Source organism: Tricharina praecox (assembly GCF_024521635.1).
Source record: "Tricharina praecox strain CBS 144465 chromosome Unknown BZA05scaffold_8, whole genome shotgun sequence".
NCBI lineage: Eukaryota > Fungi > Ascomycota > Pezizomycetes > Pezizales > Pyronemataceae > Tricharina > Tricharina praecox.
The window spans coordinates 448,828-467,325 of record NW_026250410.1 but is presented as its reverse complement, the minus strand read 5'-3'; the positions used below and the strand labels follow the sequence as shown (position 1 = coordinate 467,325).

Genomic DNA, 18,498 nt, shown 5'->3' with positions numbered 1-18,498 from the left:
TGAATTCTCGGCGATGCCGGTTCATCAACAGCCATGCACGAACGATCACTCGCGGGCATCGGGGTTCCGAGAATCCTTGGTGGATCCTATGTACTCTACTAGTAGTTACCAGCATACATACGACCTGAGACGACAAATACCCCACTACACTACGGCCTGCCATCGAGCCGGGAAGAACCCCGCCAACGGACTGCGGTGGATTGCGATGCGCTGTGGCTCGCTCAATGACGAGGATGGGGTGACCAGGCACAGAACTATAGTAAACCTGGTTCCTGTGACTGAGACATAAACAACGACGGATGGATGGCAGTGCAATATCCCCAGGATCAGATGAGGGCTATGCGACCAAGTCAATTTATCCGATACCTTCTCCACTGCCCGACCATGATCCCATCCAGGACCACAGAACCACGGATCCTTTCTACATAGTTCCTGGCCCTCTTTCACGAGGAGATTGTACGACCTACCTACCGTGACAGCGGTCGCAGCGCATCGCATACAACGTGTCCGATGGAGAAGCGAGCCATGTGGTGTCGCGAAACGGGTATGTAGGGGGATTAGTTAAAGCACGCTGTACGACCGTCGGTACCTGCACAGCCCTGAATTCGACCAGCAAACAAACAAACTGCTCACGATGTCGGAGATGTTGCGATGCACGTGCCGTTTCTCCGTTTGCTTCTGATCCACATCCTCTCGGTGGTTGTCGAGGAACAATATCCGAAAACGCTTTGGAACCCCGCATCGCGTTCGCTCGCTCGCTTTCGCTTCCCCTTCCCCGCTTTCCCGCCAAAACGGCTACTCCTGGAGTGGATAAACGTCTGGCGCGCTGATCTGCACGAATAATACCCGATTGTGGATATATAATCGAGAGTAGGCGTCCCGCTCGTACTACCGTAGAACTACTCCTACGATGTTAGCAGTTGTCAGTTACCTGTTTGGGGCTCACTGATCCGTACGACCTGCCCCTGCCCTCTAACTACATCGTTACAGGGGAATTGTTAGGCGCTTTCTTCCTACAATTTCGATCAGAAACTCCATAAGCTTATGGGAAAACTCCTGAGGAAATCTTAGATCCAATATCACAGAGTGGGGCCGCCGGGGCCCGGGGCTACCTTGCGATGTGCCTACCTCCTATCGTCACTCGTGAACACTTGCCACTGAACAGTGCCGAAAGCCGGATTGTAATCACAGCGTCATGATGGGAGGTAAACACCATCTCAGGAGACTGAACTGGAGTGAACCAATGTGAGTATAAGACCAGCCGGATACTCTCCCCCATCGTGGACTTGGATCGATACCGGTCTCTCTCCACCGAGCACAGTCTTTCGATCATCCAGTAGAAGTGCCTCGCAACCAACGGGCATCTGAGCTGTCTTTACGTGAGTTTCCCCCCCGACCGAGGCCAATTCTATGGTCGAAACAGGCTTCAAAAGCTCTCGTCGTGGCTTTACTGACATATAGATCCTACAGGTGTTCCTTCCTTCCTTCCTCCCGGACCCAGTGCGTCTCGGACCGAACATATCCACCATGTTTTTGCAAAACCTCCTCGTCCTCGGGCTGGCCACCCTTTCCACCGCGTGGATGCCGATCGACAAAATGATGTCGCAGGAGAACTCAACCATCAGTGCGCGCTGGCTGCCCAGCTCCAGCAAGATCCGGGGCGTCAACCTTGGCTCACTCTTCATCATCGAGCCCTGGATGGCGAACGACGCCTGGACCTCGATGGGATGCAGCGGGCAGCAGTCCGAATTCGACTGTATGAAGGCGCTCGGGCAGACGGCGGGCAACGCCGCGTTCCAGAGCCACTGGAACTCGTGGATCACCCAGGACGATATCCGCCAGATCGCGGCGCTGGGCCTCAATACCATTCGCATCCCCGTAGGGTACTGGATGCGCGAGGATATTGTCTACAGGGACAGCGAGTGGTTCCCCGAGGGCGGTCTCACCTACCTGCAGCGCGTCTGTAATTGGGCGGCCGACCTGGGCCTGTACATCATCATCGACTTCCATGGTGCTCCGGGTGCTCAGGTCGCAAAGAATTCGTTCACCGGCCAGGTACGGACCATCCCCCTCTCCACGCCGAGACCGCGCTGACCCCGGTACATAGTACGCGGACACGCCCGGCTTCTACGTGGACTACCAATACGAGCGAGGCTACAAGTTCCTGGAGTGGATGGCCGAGAAGATTCACACGGACAACAACTTCCGCAACGTGGGGATGCTGGAGGTGATGAACGAGCCGGTGCACACGTGGGACTCGGCGACTATGGCGGCATCGCTAATCGCTAACTTCTACCCGACGGCGTGGAACCGCATCCGCGCGGTCGAGAACCGCCTCAATATCGGCGCCTATGACCGCCTCCACGTCCAGATGATGAACGAGAAGTGGGGCAGCGGGAACCCGAAGCAGAATTTGCCCGATGAGTGGTTCGCAGCTTATGATGATCATCGGTACGTCTTTCTTCTGCTTCTCCTCGCGCTTTCTTTTCTTTCCTTTTCTTTTCAGCTTTTCTCGGGCTTGTTGGCGGCAAAGTAGGTCCCGTAGCTAACAATTCCACAGCTACATCAAATGGTCCGGCGTCAACCCGACGCGAGCCGACTACCTCAAAGCCTCATGCTCTGACGACCGAAGTGGCAACTACCCCGTGATCGTAGGGGAGTGGAGCTTGAGCGTAGCCGATTCCGTCGAGTGGGCCGACGAGTTCACGCTGACTCGGTCAGATGCCGCGGCGTGGTACAAGAAGTGGTGGGCGGCGCAGGTGATCGCGTACGAGAAGCAGGCGGGCTGGATCTTCTGGACCTGGAAGGCGAACTGGATCGCGGGTAGGAACGAGTGGAGGTGGTCCTACCAGGCTGCCGCGGCCGCCGGCGCTATTCCGACCAATCCGGATGATGCGTATTCGCTGGGCGCTTGCGATGGCGTGTAGTTGGTAGTTAGATCCTTGGTATTGTGGGAGTGGTGGGATGGCGAAGCTTGGGGGATATATATGCTATGATCGACGAATATTTGTACATAAGAAGTTGTAACCCAGACGATGTGCGAGCAGTGAGTGAAGCGAAACGTATCACACGATCTCACGCGCGTACTGGTTGACGAGGAAGTCGAGCGATATTCTGTGAAATACCCGCTCACTTTTCCACACTGTGCACAACACAGTACCGTAGGTACCATCCCACCGGGCCACTTCTATCTATAGCGCATACGGAGCAGCCCCTCGCAAGATCTCCAGCCCCCAAGCTCCCCAGCCCCCAAGACACGGTACATACATCTATCCAGCACTTCGATCCGAAACCGTTGATCCCGCGAACACCTACCTACCTACCTACCTACCTACCTACCGGTATACTTACCGGTATGTATGTATTTACCCACCCGCCGGCCAGCGGCCACAGACCCACGGGCCACCTACCACCTACCACCGGGCACCAGCCACCAGCCACCGGCCACTCACCGATTGCTGACTCACGCACACGCCGTCTCGCGGGATCCGCATCCGCATCCGCATCGTCAGTTCTAATTCCTCCACCACATTCACCCCTACCGTGCGTACGCAGCCGCAGGCTCACAGATATGTATCCTATCGCTGCTCCTTGTATGCTGTATGCTGTATGCATACAACCGGAGATTCGATGGTCTCTTTGGGTAGGTGAGTGATTAGCACACTGCGGGATATTATGATGGTGGTGTGCAACGGGCACATCTGTATCTGTATCTGTATATGTAGGGCGAAGAATTTTCATCGTATCGCATGGACCGACGACGGAAGACGGACGGCGGACGGAACAGGAAGCAAAGCAAAGTAGGATATATTCTAGTTAGGGGGGATGCGTCGAGCCACACGTACATAGAGTACGGTAGAGTACCCATAAGACCCCCACTTATAGGGCGGGTCTGCCGAGGACATTCCAGATATAAGCACTGCACCATCTCATATGTACCGGTACGAACCGGTACATAGAGTACCGGGGAAATCTGATCCGAACGGGAAGGCAAAGGGATATCTAGGTATGTACCTATGTAGCGAGAATTGTAACGTTCGTTCACCTCCTGAGTATGTATGTAGGTAGGTATGTGTAGGTGGATTTCCGGACGAGTCGATTCTATTGGGGAGTACATAGCATCGGGTTGGTGACAGGTGTCGCTAGCTGTAGATGAGATCTAATCTGGGAACTGATGGCAGCGCCGCAGCGCGGCCGGAAGGCATCATGACATGAGATGTAGAGATCACGAGAAGTGCGGCTTTGGGTAATTGATACCTATCGTGCGCACGTAAGTCGTGTTTCCGGAATTTATCTGGACTTCTCTCGTCCGAATGATTGGAGTCGGGAGTTATAGTAGTTAGCGGGGAAGCATAAGCTGAGCCTAAAAGTCGACAACCGCTTTTCGAGTATTGCTCCGACTGTAGTCTGCAGCAACTCTGGATTGCGATATAGTGGGTCATGTGTATGTAAATATGTAGGATCGAGCAACCGACGTCGAACGTGCGCAGCGAAAGAAAGACCGGAACATGCTCAACATTCCCATTGGGACGTCAGACTCATCAGCGCCGGGGTATGGAAGTGCGCGAAAGTATCCATCCCTTCCAACTTTGGGAGTCAGCTCGTTCCGCAGCCGGGGACAGACGAAGAGATTTACCTCCCGCGGTCCGTACAAAGGTATATACCGGTAGATAGCGGCGTATTGACCGAACCGACCGACCGTGGCGATTATTTTCTCGGATACCTTCTACTACTCTAGTAGATTTCGACATCGTTGCTGTAGCCGCACGGCGCACACATTTCCTTCTGGCGTCCGCGACGGGGGAATAGTCCCAATTCAAGACGGAAGCGGCAGCGGAATGAATCTGCAGATCGCCGAGAGTCAAGACGCATGTACTCCACATACATACGAAATTGAATGCGGCCATCCAGCCATCCAGCAGCGGAACTTGCCGTTCGGTTTTTTTCTTCTCTCTCTCTTCCATTCACCCTGCGCAGTGCAGGATGGTGGATGGTGGATGGTTCGAGGATCAGATACGGTAGGTAGGAAGGTACATATGAGTTCTGATGGGTGACGTGCCCGTCAGAAGTTCACTCCGATCGGAAGTTGACGGTGAGTTCGCGTCAATGTTTGGGTTTTCCGTCGCACTTCGAACTCCTCAACCACGCCGCCGCCGCCGCCGCAGCGGCGAATCGGAGCTCCAGGCGATTACACACCTTCCTGGGTGTGGAGACGCGGACAGGAGGAAAAAATGGGTTTGTAGAATTAGAGATGACCTCAGGCATCTGACTCCAAGCCATACTCTTGCCCACCCACGTGTGTGCAATCTGAGCTGCACCGAGCAGATCTCAATTTCTCCGAATGACTCGGCCGTAACTAATGTTCCTCACTGGATATCACTCGCATGCATAGCTTCCCCCCATCCTTCTGTCTATTGCTCGCTACGTACTAGTACCCAGTAGATACCCATCCGCTTCCGGCGGTCATGGATACTACCTGTCTAGGTAGCCAACACGGTACATACACCGCGGTCAACCCTTGACCGCTGCTGCCAGAAATGGGGTCTGGGTATGTATGTAGGTGGTAGGTGTCGACTTCTGGGCAATGAGCAATGAGCAATGGGAAATCGGCATTGCGAGCAGTGTGACAGCAACACACATAAATAATAATTATTCAGTACCTACCCAGTACCTACCTCTCATCGTTTAACGAGCTCGTGGGTATACATACTACGGTATAGTAACGGTATGTAGAGTACGGATGCAATCACTGTGCGTCTGCCTAGCAGAAGCATCTGGTTGCTGCAGCGCCGCCGCCGTCGGAGGTGGTGGTGGTGGTTGTGGTTGGTGGTTGGTGGTTGGTGGTTGGTGGTTGGCGGTTGGTGGTTGGTGGTTGGTGGCCGGTGGTCTCATCTGTACTCGTACCTGGTCGGCGTGTGTATGCAAGTGTTCCATCTGGCAGCTGCGGACCTGTGGTGCATACATCACTACACCTGTGTACTCTTGGAGTCTAGGTAGAGTACATGCCGTAGAGTACTAGGTATTACTACTAGTTGTAGTAGTAGTAGCACTACCTACCGGTACATACCGGCGTACTCTACGTCTTCTCGCAGCACAGAAGCTGGTAACTACAAGTACCATAGTTACTACCGTATACGGAGATGAACCTATCATTCGGCCTCCAGGCTACCGTTGAAAGGAGAACGGAGATCTGAGAGGGAGAGACACTGCAAGCACCTTTGTACAAGACGTGAGAACGAAATCATGTACCATACAGACATAAATATGCAAAAATATTAGCTATCCGGTCAAGAAGCTTCAATCCTTTCCTATGTCTCGGTGAACGGCCCGACTCGGGTAACATCCATGGCTCGTTTGTATGTGCGACTCCGCTACATGTCTCCGAAAGATTCTCCCGGGGAAGGGAAGGGGGGGGGGGGAGGGGGGGGGGGGCTTCTTCTTCCCCGCACGGCACTTGGCAGCAGTTCAGTTTGCGCGTGGAGTATATTTACCATACATACTACTATATAGTAGTTACAGGCCCGTCTATGTATGTACCATCGTAGGTGCTCCAACTTTTCCCATGATCCAGGTGCTCCAGACTCCAGACTCCCGAGTCCAGAGCTGAGGGTTCATATGTAAGAGTGGCAGAGTTTTAGGGACTTTTTTGCCTGCTTACTTGCTTGCTTTGCTAGCAGGTCCCAGTCTCACCATCCGTAGCTGAAACAGCTTCGAGATGTTTCTTTTTTGGCTTATGGTTGGTTGCACTACCTAGTAACTAGAGCAGAGTAAAGTATGTACGCGCATGGCGGAATTTCCCACGATCATGGCGTGGCGCTTGACGTGCCCAACACAACCCAACCCATTGGCGGGGGATCAGTACTAGTACCCAAGTACTAGGAAAGTATATAGCTATGCTTTCTGGTGGGGATCTGTCAGTCAGTCGGTTGGACGACCAGACCACGGAACGTTTCGATAGAGTACCCAGAGTATCGGTGGTTCGCAATCAGCGCTGGCATCCAGAGTCCGTACACACTTTCTCGGGAACAAGCTCCAGTGCAGTGCCTACACAGACCGGCGATGAGCCCGCCGCAAGGACTCTGAAAAATGGAGATGTATTGGATAGAGTGACCTGTAGTGTACGGTACTCTAGCTACGTGAGGGGAGGATTCTGGCGTGCAACATCGAGTCTCGCAGGGTGGGCACTGAGCATCCGAAACCAACTTTCGCATGGGAGGAAGAGCCGGCTAGAGTAGCGTCACGCATGCCACCGCCGCCGACCAATCAACATTGTCACGTCCCTGTCACCTCCGCCAATAGCAGCTTGGGATTCCGTCGCCACAGGGGTGGGGTCCTTAATTTGGGGAGGGGGTAATTGCGTCGCGAGCTTCCAGCGTGCGGGAAGGTGGGAAGGTGGGGACGGCGATGCGAGGGACACTACTCCATGCTACAGGATGGGATCACAAGTGGTCCCTCGGACGGTCAGAGGAGTCGCCGTGTGTGTTTTTGTGTGTTTTTGTGGTATGCCGGTACGGTAGCAACGTTACTTTGCGGCTGGCTGGCTGGCTGGCTGTCGTGACTCGTCACGATACGACACTCGACTGTCGAGGAGGCCGTCGCAGGCTTGCGGCCACGACTGGGGGAACTTTGTGGCTTTTGTTTGGGGTTTCTTCAGTCTGTCTTTCCTTCTCCCCTTCCTTCCTTCCTTCTCCACTTGATCATCCTCTCCTCACTCTCTTCGGTCGATTATCTCGTGCCGGCCACGAACTCCTCGTCCATCTCGTCCAACTCCTCCCATTGCGCGGCTGTTCCTGTTCCACATCGCTCCTTTTGTAATCGGTCTCCCCGCCGTCCCCGCCGTCCCCTGCCCGTCCGAGTCCCCCTGCCAAATCATCTTGTGTCGCGCTTGCGCCTTGCAGCCCAGCCTGTCCGGCTCCGGAAGCCAGAGGAGACGAGTACCAGAAGAAGAAGAAGCAGAGGGGAGACGAGTCCCACAGGTTCCATTCCGCCCCATCGATCGCCTTGGGCGGCGGTATCACTCCAACTGGCAAGAATCTGCGGGTAAGTACATAGCCTGCTACTATACGTGCGTGCATAGTTATTGAAGGGGCCCTGGACGCATGAACACATGGACACATGGAGGAGGAGGTTACTTGTATGTAGCTGCTACATACATTCCTACTACCTGCTCAACTCACTTTACCCATGACTTGCTTGGCCTCCATGCGTTGTGGTGCGAGGAAGAGGGAAGGAAGGAACGAACGGAGGGGAGGGACAGGGCCATGGTCTGATACCTATCACTGACCGACATGAAGAACACAGCCTCACCGCTTATTCCTCCCTATTCTCCGACCTCACTGGACGCTGTTCTGGATGTCGACCTAGGTATGATACTGTACATAGCTCCATGGAATGGGATCGGAGGGGAAGATGGCTGTAGGAAACTCGTCGTATCTATGTACTGATGCTTCTGACCATCCGCAGAGTGTACCGAGATCAATCATCCCAAATCACAACCCTCCCAAGGCTCATTGACTGGACAGTGGGCATTGGACAGTGGGCAGTGGGCAGAGTATAGTAGGTACCTCCTGTCGAATCATCCACGCCCCTTTGGCGCCGCAGTCGTCGTACGCTCCGTACCACCAAATTCCTCTGCCCTGCATCTTCACTCCCATCAATCCCGTTCCCAATTCGCCCACCACCCCTCCTCCTCTTCCTCTCGCTCTTTCGAATACCCCCCCGGTCGTACCTTCGTTTGGCTCCCCCATTGCGCTGCGTTCTCTCTGCTGGAAGTGCTCGCGACCAACCCCCTCCACTCCCTCACCCTCCAAACCCCACTCGCCCGTGCCCCTGCCTTCGACTCCCGGTACGGCTCTCTTTCCGTCCGTCGAGTCTCGACACAGCCATATACTTGCCACTCCTTGCTCATAGTCGCTGCCAGAGTTTTTTCACCTAGTTTACCGGTGCGGAGCATTTCAACGACCAAAACCCGACAGCGAACGGCCGGCAGGGACGGATAGTTACGGACTGCATTCGAGATAGTTTTTGGTGCGGCTGGTGTTGGTGTATCTAGGGAGTTTTCCGGTGAGTGGAGCGCTCAGAGCGGGATGGCCGGAAGTGAGCGATGAGCTGTGATTGCGCGTCGCCGCCGCTGGCCAGGCGCAGTCGTGATCGTGGCGATCCCTTTTGTTTTGTCTCGCGCGCTTTGGGCTGCCCTTCTATCCATCGCTTCTGCCCCCCCACCTCCCCCCATCCCCACCCCAACCTGGTGCGCGATGTCTTTGTCTCTGGCAGAACCGAGAGTCGCGGTCAACTGAGCCAGCGATGGACGGACAGACGGGACAGACGGACAGACAGCCTCGTCCGGCGCGTAAAATAAAGACCATTTGCGGTCGCCCTGCTGGGAAAGCAGTAGACACATCTTAGTTATACGAGAAGGAAGGGAAAAAGGGACCTCCACTAATGCTCGTGGTTAACCGAAAAGATACTTATCTTCGCCCATTTCTCGCATATTTCCCCTACGACGACGGCAAATCTTCGGTCCTCGCTCGCATATCTACGAAGCTACGCACTTCTGACTTTGACGAGCGCACCTTCGTTCGACCTCAAGGCGCATCCAGACGAAGAAACCACCGTCCTCCACCGCCAACAACGGTGCTGAAGAGGAAGGAATTGAAGCAACTCGACGGCTCCATACTGCGCCTACCTGCGATCTCTTGGCTCATCGCAACGGCTGGAACGGATTGGGTTGTTGAGCTTGGTTGGTTGTTGCCCTGGAGTTTTGCTCCGTGAGTTTCATTTCGCTCGATCCACTACCCATACCCACTTAGGCCCCTTTCGTACCTGGCCCGGCTGGCCCACGCCCCAGCTTCCCCACGTAGCGTCGCTGATGGCATGGCACGCCCATGGCGCCTGTGGGCTGCGTGGAGGAGGTGGTGGTGGTCGTCGTCGTCGGGGTGGTGGTGGTTGTGCCTGGCACTTCCAACAGCCCCTGACACACAGCACCACACCCTCATTCTTTCTCCTTCTCGCCAACCACGGCCATGAATGACTTTTGATCGCTGCTGATGCTCTGAATCTTTGACAGACCTACACTCTTTTTGAAAATCCGCTTGTTTTTTTCTTGCATCGTCAAGTCCACTCATTTAGAAACCGCCATAACATCACGAATACTGGCCCAATCTGCAGCCAGTCCCTAGATAAACAAAACCCAAAAAAAGACATCGCCAGGGCGAAACACCGACAAACAAGTCGCTCCCAGACGACGGCCTCGCTCGCTTCAGGATGAGGGGAACAAGCCTCGCCTTCGCGATCGCGTTCCCGCTTCTCTCCTCCTTTGCGCCCGTGCAAGGAGTTGGGAATGCGGCCGCGATCCCCGTTCGGCAGGATGACGGCGACTCGCCAAAGTTCTACTTCCCACGGAACATGCTTCGGAGGCGCCAGTTTATCGTCAACGTCACCGACGATAGCAGCGTTACTCACGAGACCGGAGCGAGGCCGACCGACAGAGGATCGTTGAAGGATTTGTTCGACACAGTTCTTATCTCGGATGATAATGAGGAGGAGAAGGATACGGAGAAGGACGTGGAGGATGATGTTATCGAGACGGTCGTGCCAACGGAAACGGTCCCCGAATCGACAACAACTAGTCCTGTCACAGTGGTGGTTGATGAGGAAGTGGTGGAAGGTGAGCGCTCGAATCCTCGCATTGAATGTCGCTGGAGGGTCGCTAACAGCTACAGCACCCACCGTCGTCGGATCCGAGCCTTCTGTGATCACCGACGAGACGTCAACAGTAGTCGAACCCACAGGTACGAGAAGCGAAGTCATCGCGACGGGACCGAGTTCCTTAGCGGGCGGTTCCATCCCTATCCCTATCTCCCTCTTTTTTTTCCTCCCGAGGACGCGGTTCAGCGATCGCAACTTCTGCCTCGACCGCTCGGGGCGCGCCGATTAATCCCTCGTCACCCTCAATTATCGCCCCTACCGATTTCATTGCTAACTGACCGAATAGAGACGGTCGCCGACACCGTCGAAACCGATCAGCCCGACGACACCGACGTTAACGTCGAAACCACCAAACCCGGTCTTCTAGCCCCAATCGTGAGTCCGATTACATCACTCGTGGGTGAAGTACTTGACACCACGCCAACTACAACGGAGGAAGCGGTTGCCAGTGATGAGCCAACAGCTACGGACACGTCTGGCGAGTCTGGCAGTGGCAGTGGCCTCGTCGATTCAATCGTCGACGTGACGAAGGTTGTAGACGACGTCGTGGATGTGCCAACAGAGACTGGGGATTCTACGGTTGTCGACGATGTCACTGCCACCGACAAGCCTACTCTTATCGAAGACCCCACCGGAACTGATGATTCTACTATCACGGATACCACCACTACCGATAAGGCTACTGAGACTGACTCCGGTCTTCTCCCGATCGTGGACTCTGTCGTGGACTCGTTGACGCCGATTGTGGATTTGCCGACGGTCACCGATGATCCTACTATTACGGATACCACTGCTACCGATATGCCGGTTGAGACCGACGCCGATCTTCTCCCCATCGTGGACTCCGTCGTGGACTCGTTGACGCCGATTGTGGATTTGCCCAGTGTCACTGAGGATCTTACTATCACCGACTTGCCTGTCGAGACCGGCTCCGGTCTCCTGGACTCCGTTGTTGACTCGTTGACGCCGATTGTGGATTTGCCCAGTGTCACTGAGGATCTTACTATCACCGACTTGCCTGTCGAGACCGGCTCCGGTCTCCTGGACTCCGTTGTTGACTCGTTGACGCCGATTGTGGATTTGCCCAGTGTCACTGAGGATCTTACTATTACCGACTTGCCTGTTGAGACCGACTCCGGTCTTCTGGACTCCATTGTTGATTCGTTGACGCCAATTGTGGATTTGCCGTCAGTCACTGAGGATCTTACTCTTACCGACTTGCCTGTTGAGACTGGTATTGTGGACTCCATCGTGGACTCGTTGACGCCGATTGTGGATTTGCCCAGTGTCACTGAGGATTTTACTATCACCGACTTGCCTGTTGAGACCGACTCCGGTCTTCTGGACTCCATTGTTGATTCGTTGACGCCAATTGTGGATTTGCCGTCAGTCACTGAGGATCTTACTCTTACCGACTTGCCTGTTGAGACTGGTATTGTGGACTCCATCGTGGACTCGTTGACGCCGATTGTGGATTTGCCCAGTGTCACTGAGGATCTTACTATCACCGACTTGCCTGTCGAGACCGGCTCCGGTCTCCTGGACTCCGTTGTTGACTCGTTGACGCCGATTGTGGATTTGCCCAGTGTCACTGAAGATCTTACTATTACCGACTTGCCTGTTGAGACCGGTATGCCAAGCAAGACTGGTATCCTTGGCCCGATTCTCGACCCAGTTACGTCTGTCGTGGACTCGGTTCTGGAGCCCATCACCACTGCCGTAGACTCACTTCTGGGGCCCATCACTACTGTCGTGGACTCGGTTCTAGACCCCGTCAAGACTGTCGTGGACTCGGTTCTGGAGCCCGTCAAGACTGTTGTGGACTCGGTTGTGGACCACGTCACCACTGCCGTGGACTCAGTTCTGGAGCCCGTCAAGACTGTCGTGGACTCAGTTGGGGCTCCCATCACGACTGCTGTGGGCTCAGTTATCGACCCCATCACTTCGGTCGTGGACTCGGTCGTGGACCCCATCACGTCTGTTGTGGACTCAGTTGTCGCACCCATCACGTCTGTTGTGGACTCAGTTGTGGCCCCCATCACATCTGTCGTGGACTCAGTTGTGGCCCCCATCACATCTGTCGTGGACTCAGTTGTCGACCCCATCACGTCGGTTGTGGACTCAGTCGTCGACCCCATCACGTCTGTCGTTGACTCGGTCGTGGACCCCATCACGTCGGTTGTGGACTCAGTTGTGGACCCCATCACTACTGCCGTAGACTCTTTTGTGGACCACGTCACGACTGCCGTGGACTCAGTTGTGGATTCCATCACGACTGCCGTGGACTCGGCTGTGGGAAGACCTATTACTTCTGCCATCGGTTCTGTTGTGGTGGATCCTATCACGTCGGTTTTGGATCCAGTTTCGTCTGTCGTTGACTCGTGGGTGGACCCGGTCGTATCATCGGTTTGGTCCGAAGCAACAAGGATCCCCACGGCGGTCGTCTCGCTCCCCACCGAAGTTAGCGATCTCCCTCTGATCACGTCGATGCCCTCTGCGGCCCCCGGTCTTTCGTCGCTCATCCCGGATCTGTCGACGGTCATTCCCTCCGCGGCTCCAGGTCTGTCGTCGATCATCTCTGATTTCCCAGACTCAATCATCCCAGACTTCTCGACGGTCTATCCGGGTTCCTCGGTCGTTGTTCCGTCGGGAGTTCCGACTTCTGGCCTCCCCAACCTGTCGGGTATCATTCCGACCTCACTTCCATCTGGCCCGTCGGCGATTATCTCCTCGGGAATCCCAACTTCTGTCATCCCGGATCTTTCCGCTGTCATCCCAACGTCATTGCCGTCAAATCTGCCATCAGGCATCAACTCATTGCCGTCAAACCTGCCATCAGGCATCAACTCATTCGTGTCAACTGATCCTCTGAGCCAGACTCCGGATTTAACCAGCGTCCTTCCTAGTATCACTGGCCTCCCGTCATTCACCGGCGTTCCATCATCAGGTGTCACCGATCCCAGCACTACGGTCGATGAATCCGGATCAGTATCTGACAAGCCGCTTGCCCCATCTGGAACAGAATCCGACAGACCTACTACGGTTGCCTCATCCGGACCAGTATCCAACGCACCTACCACGGCTGCTCAGTCCTACACCGAGTCTGAGACGCCTACGACGGTTGCGATTGCACCGATCACGACCGTGGTGCCCGCGACCACATTGTCAACCACAAAACTCGCAGTCATCCCACCCTCCTCTGGCATTAATCCTACGTCCATCTGGTTCCAAACATCTACGTTGGTGGTTGCACCCTCTGTCACCACGACAAAGACCACTGCGGACGCCGGTCAACCTGCCACCTCCACAGGTACTGCGGTTGAGCCAACCGGTACAACATTAGATCCCAGACTGCCCAAGGTCATCACTCCCTACGGAGGAATGCCGGATGCTCCCCAGGACATGATATTGGTTCGCCTTGGCTTCAAGCACGAGTTGAACTACGTATTCGTGGTTGAGAACCCGGTATCCGTCGCACAAATCTTCGAATACGTGCCAAAGGGATTGAACTTCGGACTCAACACTGCGAGCGTCACGATGCATTCCCTCCAGCCGTATGACACAAGGAAGAGCAAGGGTTACGTCACCACACTGGTTCTTGCCTACATCCCTAAGGATCTGTTCGACGAGCTGGATCTTCAGCGTCGCACTCCAGGTTCAAGGATGATGAACAACCCGACCACACCAATCGAGCAGATCATGGCTCTTCTCGACTCCACCATCCCCCTTCGTGCAAGCGCTAGCGAACAAGACGGAAACGGAAACGGCCAACTCACCGACGACAAGTCATGGACCGATGATGACAGCACCACAACCACCACCGGTGGCGGTGGCTCTCCCATCGAGAACAAGACTGGTCCTATCTCGACGAAGACTGTTGGTATCGGCGCAGGTGTTTGTTTCGGTGCCCTGGCGTACGGTGGTGCGATGTTCTTCGTCGCCCGTCGGTACAGGCAGAAGAGGAAGGGACACAGTCGTTCATCGTCCGTTCAAGGGGCCATGGTCATCGGTGGGCCAACGGGGGTTGTACACTCGAGCGGTATCGGAGCGATGATGCACGGCGCCAGAGACACGTACGGCACCCAGGGTTCCACTCCTGGCGGTCTTGGTGCCGCAGGTGCCGCTGGTGCTCCTGAAAGGAACAGCCACGGCAGCGGTCCCGGCGGAAGAGGCCCGCAGATCTCGGCCCCTCTGATGGCCGCGAACTCGCTCGGTTGGAACTAGAGGAACCGGACGGACGGACGGTCGTGTAAATTTCCTTGCCGTCAAGAATTTAGAGCAAAGGCACGCCACCACCGTGTGACCGCCTCCATCACGACGTATTTTTGGCCCCCCTTCGACGACGTATCTATAGCCCCTTCTTCTCCTACTTCCTACACTTGTGTCATTTTTTTACTTCTTTTCGCCAAGGGCGCCCTATTTATACATTAGTTTTGTCTCCCCCCCTACCCTACCTCTTGGTCTTTTTGCGTCGCTTTGTAACTTAAAGCCCCCCTATCGATTCCGAAGCCTTCCCCCCGTTTATCTCGTCTGATTTTCTACCGAATCTGCTGGAGGGCGTTGGAATGATATCCCCTATCCCCCCCCCCCCATGGGTGTCGTTAATTTGTGGTTGTTTGGTTTGTGGGGAGAGCTTCTTCTTCATTGTCACCGTTTCTTTTCTATTCCGCTACGCTACGCTACGGTTTTGGATAAAGGATGGTTATGGTTGTGGTTGTGTGCGCGTTTGTGTGTGTTGTGTGTTTGTGTGTGTGTTGTGTGTTGTGTGTTGGGGATGTGGTGTGGTGTGGTGTAGGATGTGGCGGGCGGGCGGGGCGGTACTTTGTGTTTTTTCGGATGTATGTGGAGGAGTTGCAGAGGAGCGGCGGGGAATGGGCTGCAATAACCATAACCATCCTTTTTTTTTGTGTTTTATTTTACATAGCACCTGCAAATGCGAGTGCGAGTGTGATGTAAGGATTTTTGATACCATGATTTTTCTTTGTTTTTTTCTTTTCTTCTTTTTCTTTTACCTTATACTGAGAGTTTTGCTTGTTGAGTGAGTTCGTTTCTTGTATTGTATATTTTACTGTGGTGGGTGGGTGAGTGGGTGGGTTGGTGGTGAAGGGGGGAGGGTGAGGGGGGGAGGGGAGGGGAGGGGGCGGGAGGGTGACGGGTGTGGAGTTTGAGGACTACCTATGATACCTTAAGAAGTACTTACTCAAGGATCTACTTAATGCGATGTCGACTCTGAAGGCATGATGCGGGCGGGCGCGAGTGAGGTTGTGCTCGTGAAAATACTCTACCGTAAAAAGTGCATATCCAAAATCTAGATCTCCATGGCGGGAATTGGAGATGAGATGAAAAGGCAGTAACCCATGATTGGCCGACAGTCCGCTCCTAACTACCGTATGTACCTACATAACGGGCCGTTCCGTGGCCAGTGGCAATCACGGGCCCGTGCAATCAATCGTCTGTCATCAACAACAAGCGGCCGCTGGCTGCAAGCCTGCAACAACTCCAACTGCTGCAACTGCTGCAACAAAACCCAGGGTATGTTGGTATGTAGATGGAGATCGTGCAGCTTATCGCTCTAACCATCTCACTAGGTAGGCTCCTCGGCTCGGGCAGAAACTGCGGGGGGCGGGGGACGGGGGGCGGGGGGCGGGGAGGTTCCCGCACTCTGGCGTGCGTCGGGAAGGTTCCGAAGCTTCACCCCCACCTACGGGTATGTACCGAACCCCCACTATCAAAGTCCAGATGTCTACCGGATTGTAGGTACTCGCGGTGCGAGCATCAACAACGTTCTTCCGTATGTACCTCGGAGGTGACGATTTTTCCGTCCAATCACTTTGCTGGCCGGAGAAATGCATAGGTTATGTAGATTGTAGGTATATGTAGGTATATGTAGCACTCCCGCTTCGCTGCGCGGGTTTTGTCGAGTGTCCAGCTGCCGTCAGTCAAACGCAAACGCAAAGAACAGAACCAAGATGTCCCTCCCACCACGCGCCAAATCCCCCGCAAAGCTAGTATCCCGCTACGTCCGTCCGTCCGCTCGTCCCACGGCAAGCCACTGAGCTCTAGCTGACCTTTGGGTGTGTGTATAAAAGCCGGACTTTGAAAAAGTGCAATCCGAGCGAGCGCCGTTCGACGAGTACTCGTTCACGCACACGCAGACGGTAGACCCAGCATGGCGACCAGGCAGCGGCGCAAACGACCCGTCGTGGCGCGATCACGAAACAGTACACATCGACCCGTACGCCGGCGACCGCACGCCGCTGGATAACTACAAGCTTTTGGTATCAGGCATCGTTCCGCGGCCGGTTCGTCGCTGTCTCCTCCCGCTCCCCCGTCGCTGCGCTGATTCGGGGCATGTGACTGTGTATATAGATTGGGGTCGTCTCAACCGAGGGCCCAGACGGCCAACGCAACCTCGCGCCGTTCTCGTACCTCCAGATCGTCAACCACGACCCGCCCATCTTCACGTTGGGCTTCACGATGGGCGCTTCAGCGCTCAAGGACACGTCGCGGCACGTGTTGTCCACGCGCGAGTGCGTGATCAACCTTGTCAGCGAGCACTTCGTCGAGGCCGCGAACTACACGAGCATTGACGCGCCCTCGGGCGTGTCCGAGTGGACGCTCTCGGGGCTTACGCCCGCGCCGAGTTGTAAGGTCAAGCCCCCGAGAGTCGCGGAGGCGGTGTTTGCCGTAGAGGCAAAGCTCGTGGCGAGTCATGATTGGTTCTCCCCTAGCACCGGGGAGAAGACGGGCGTGCTGGCGATTCTGAGTGGTGTTTATTTTCATGTCAGGGAGGATGCCCTGAATGAGGATAGGAATGTTGTCGATTTTAGGGTGCTGAGACCGGTGGGACGGCTCGGTGGGATTACGTATCTCAGGGCCAGGGAGGGGTTCGAGGTGCTGAGACCGACTTTTGGGAAGGATGGGGAGAAGGAGAAGAATGGAGTGGAGCAGAATGGGGCGGAGAAGAATGGGGTGGAGAAGAATGGGGTGGAGCAGAATGGGGCGGAGAAAGAATAGAGAGGTTTGTGTGGATGAATGGCGAGCCAACACCTGTGATGGGCACAAACGTCGAAAAGACGAACTCGATCTATTCCCCGATGATGTGTGCACGTTTTGCCTGCTTGGAGTGTGATAACAGAGAGGGGCTTATCTGCTAGGTACTCGTCCGAAATAGAATCCTTAAGTACTCAATCACTACCAGTACCTATTGAAACTGTGATCCGAAATACCACTCTCTCCTCCAAGAGAAGTTGAGGCCGTTCGGCACCAGCGCCCTTGGAAAACACCACCCACTCGCGAGCCCAGAGAGGATGACCTAGCTCCCCCCCCCCCTCCAGGAAAGTGTCAGATTCTCAATCCCGTTTTGTTTTACGGGGCTGTTAGTAATCAGTCCATCTAACCCTTTCATTATCGCCGAGTGTTTCATAGTTCTGGCCTGTGGACCTGTGGTTCCAGCCGCTCAGCCGGACGCTCAACTTCATCTCCGAATGGACAAATGGTATTACGGATCGTGGTGGCTAAAACTCCTGGTTTCGAGCGAATTGGTCAGCAAGGTTTTCAAGAGGGAGATGAATACGACTGCCAATTCCGATGTGATGCCCATGCCATATCATTCCCACCTGAAATTTTTTGCCCGTTTTGGCGCCCGTTTTGATCTGCCGAACCGAAATTCGTGATGATGAGGCTTTTCCTTTACTAATCCAGCATATCTATTATGCTTCTTCCTTTACGAGAGAGCCTGGAGAAGGGCCAGCCAATCATAAAAAGTAACTCGCCTCTACTTCACATGAG

At 54.8% G+C, this 18,498-nt stretch overlaps 3 protein-coding genes across 3 annotated transcripts; all 3 read left to right on the top strand.

Annotated features, from left to right (window-relative positions):
* Positions 1-1,173: 1,173 nt before the first annotated feature.
* On the top strand, positions 1,174-3,032 carry BZA05DRAFT_371443 (putative endo-beta-1,6-glucanase). The gene is made up of 4 exons (XM_051481677.1): positions 1,174-1,379; positions 1,471-2,055; positions 2,108-2,451; positions 2,561-3,032. The coding sequence occupies exons 2-4, from the start codon at positions 1,528-1,530 to the stop codon at positions 2,925-2,927; spliced, it is 1,239 nt and encodes a 412-aa protein (XP_051340743.1). The 5' UTR covers positions 1,174-1,379; positions 1,471-1,527; the 3' UTR covers positions 2,928-3,032.
* A 10,924-nt stretch (positions 3,033-13,956) lies between these two features.
* BZA05DRAFT_335164 (uncharacterized protein) lies at positions 13,957-14,931 on the top strand (the record flags this gene model as incomplete). The annotated part of the gene is made up of 1 exon (XM_051480751.1): positions 13,957-14,931. A coding segment is annotated over one exon (975 nt), but the record flags the coding sequence as incomplete, so codon positions are not given.
* A 1,419-nt stretch (positions 14,932-16,350) lies between these two features.
* Positions 16,351-17,891, top strand: BZA05DRAFT_393608 (uncharacterized protein). Its single transcript, XM_051483239.1, has 3 exons — positions 16,351-16,727; positions 16,797-17,009; positions 17,077-17,891. The coding sequence occupies exons 1-3, from the start codon at positions 16,677-16,679 to the stop codon at positions 17,722-17,724; spliced, it is 912 nt and encodes a 303-aa protein (XP_051340741.1). The 5' UTR covers positions 16,351-16,676; the 3' UTR covers positions 17,725-17,891.
* Positions 17,892-18,498: the final 607 nt, after the last annotated feature.

Bases quoted from the DNA above. Each gene is read 5' to 3' on its own strand.
- BZA05DRAFT_371443 (XM_051481677.1), top strand. From the start codon at position 1,528: ATGTTTTTGCAAAACCTCCTCGTCCTCGGGCTGGCCACCCTTTCCACC. The intron at 2,056-2,107 runs GTACGGACCATC...CCCGGTACATAG, and splicing joins AGAATTCGTTCACCGGCCAG to TACGCGGACACGCCCGGCTT. The intron at 2,452-2,560 runs GTACGTCTTTCT...ACAATTCCACAG, and splicing joins GCAGCTTATGATGATCATCG to CTACATCAAATGGTCCGGCG.
- BZA05DRAFT_393608 (XM_051483239.1), top strand. From the start codon at position 16,677: ATGTCCCTCCCACCACGCGCCAAATCCCCCGCAAAGCTAGTATCCCGC. The intron at 16,728-16,796 runs GTCCGTCCGTCC...TGTGTATAAAAG, and splicing joins CAAAGCTAGTATCCCGCTAC to CCGGACTTTGAAAAAGTGCA. The intron at 17,010-17,076 runs GTTCGTCGCTGT...CTGTGTATATAG, and splicing joins CAGGCATCGTTCCGCGGCCG to ATTGGGGTCGTCTCAACCGA.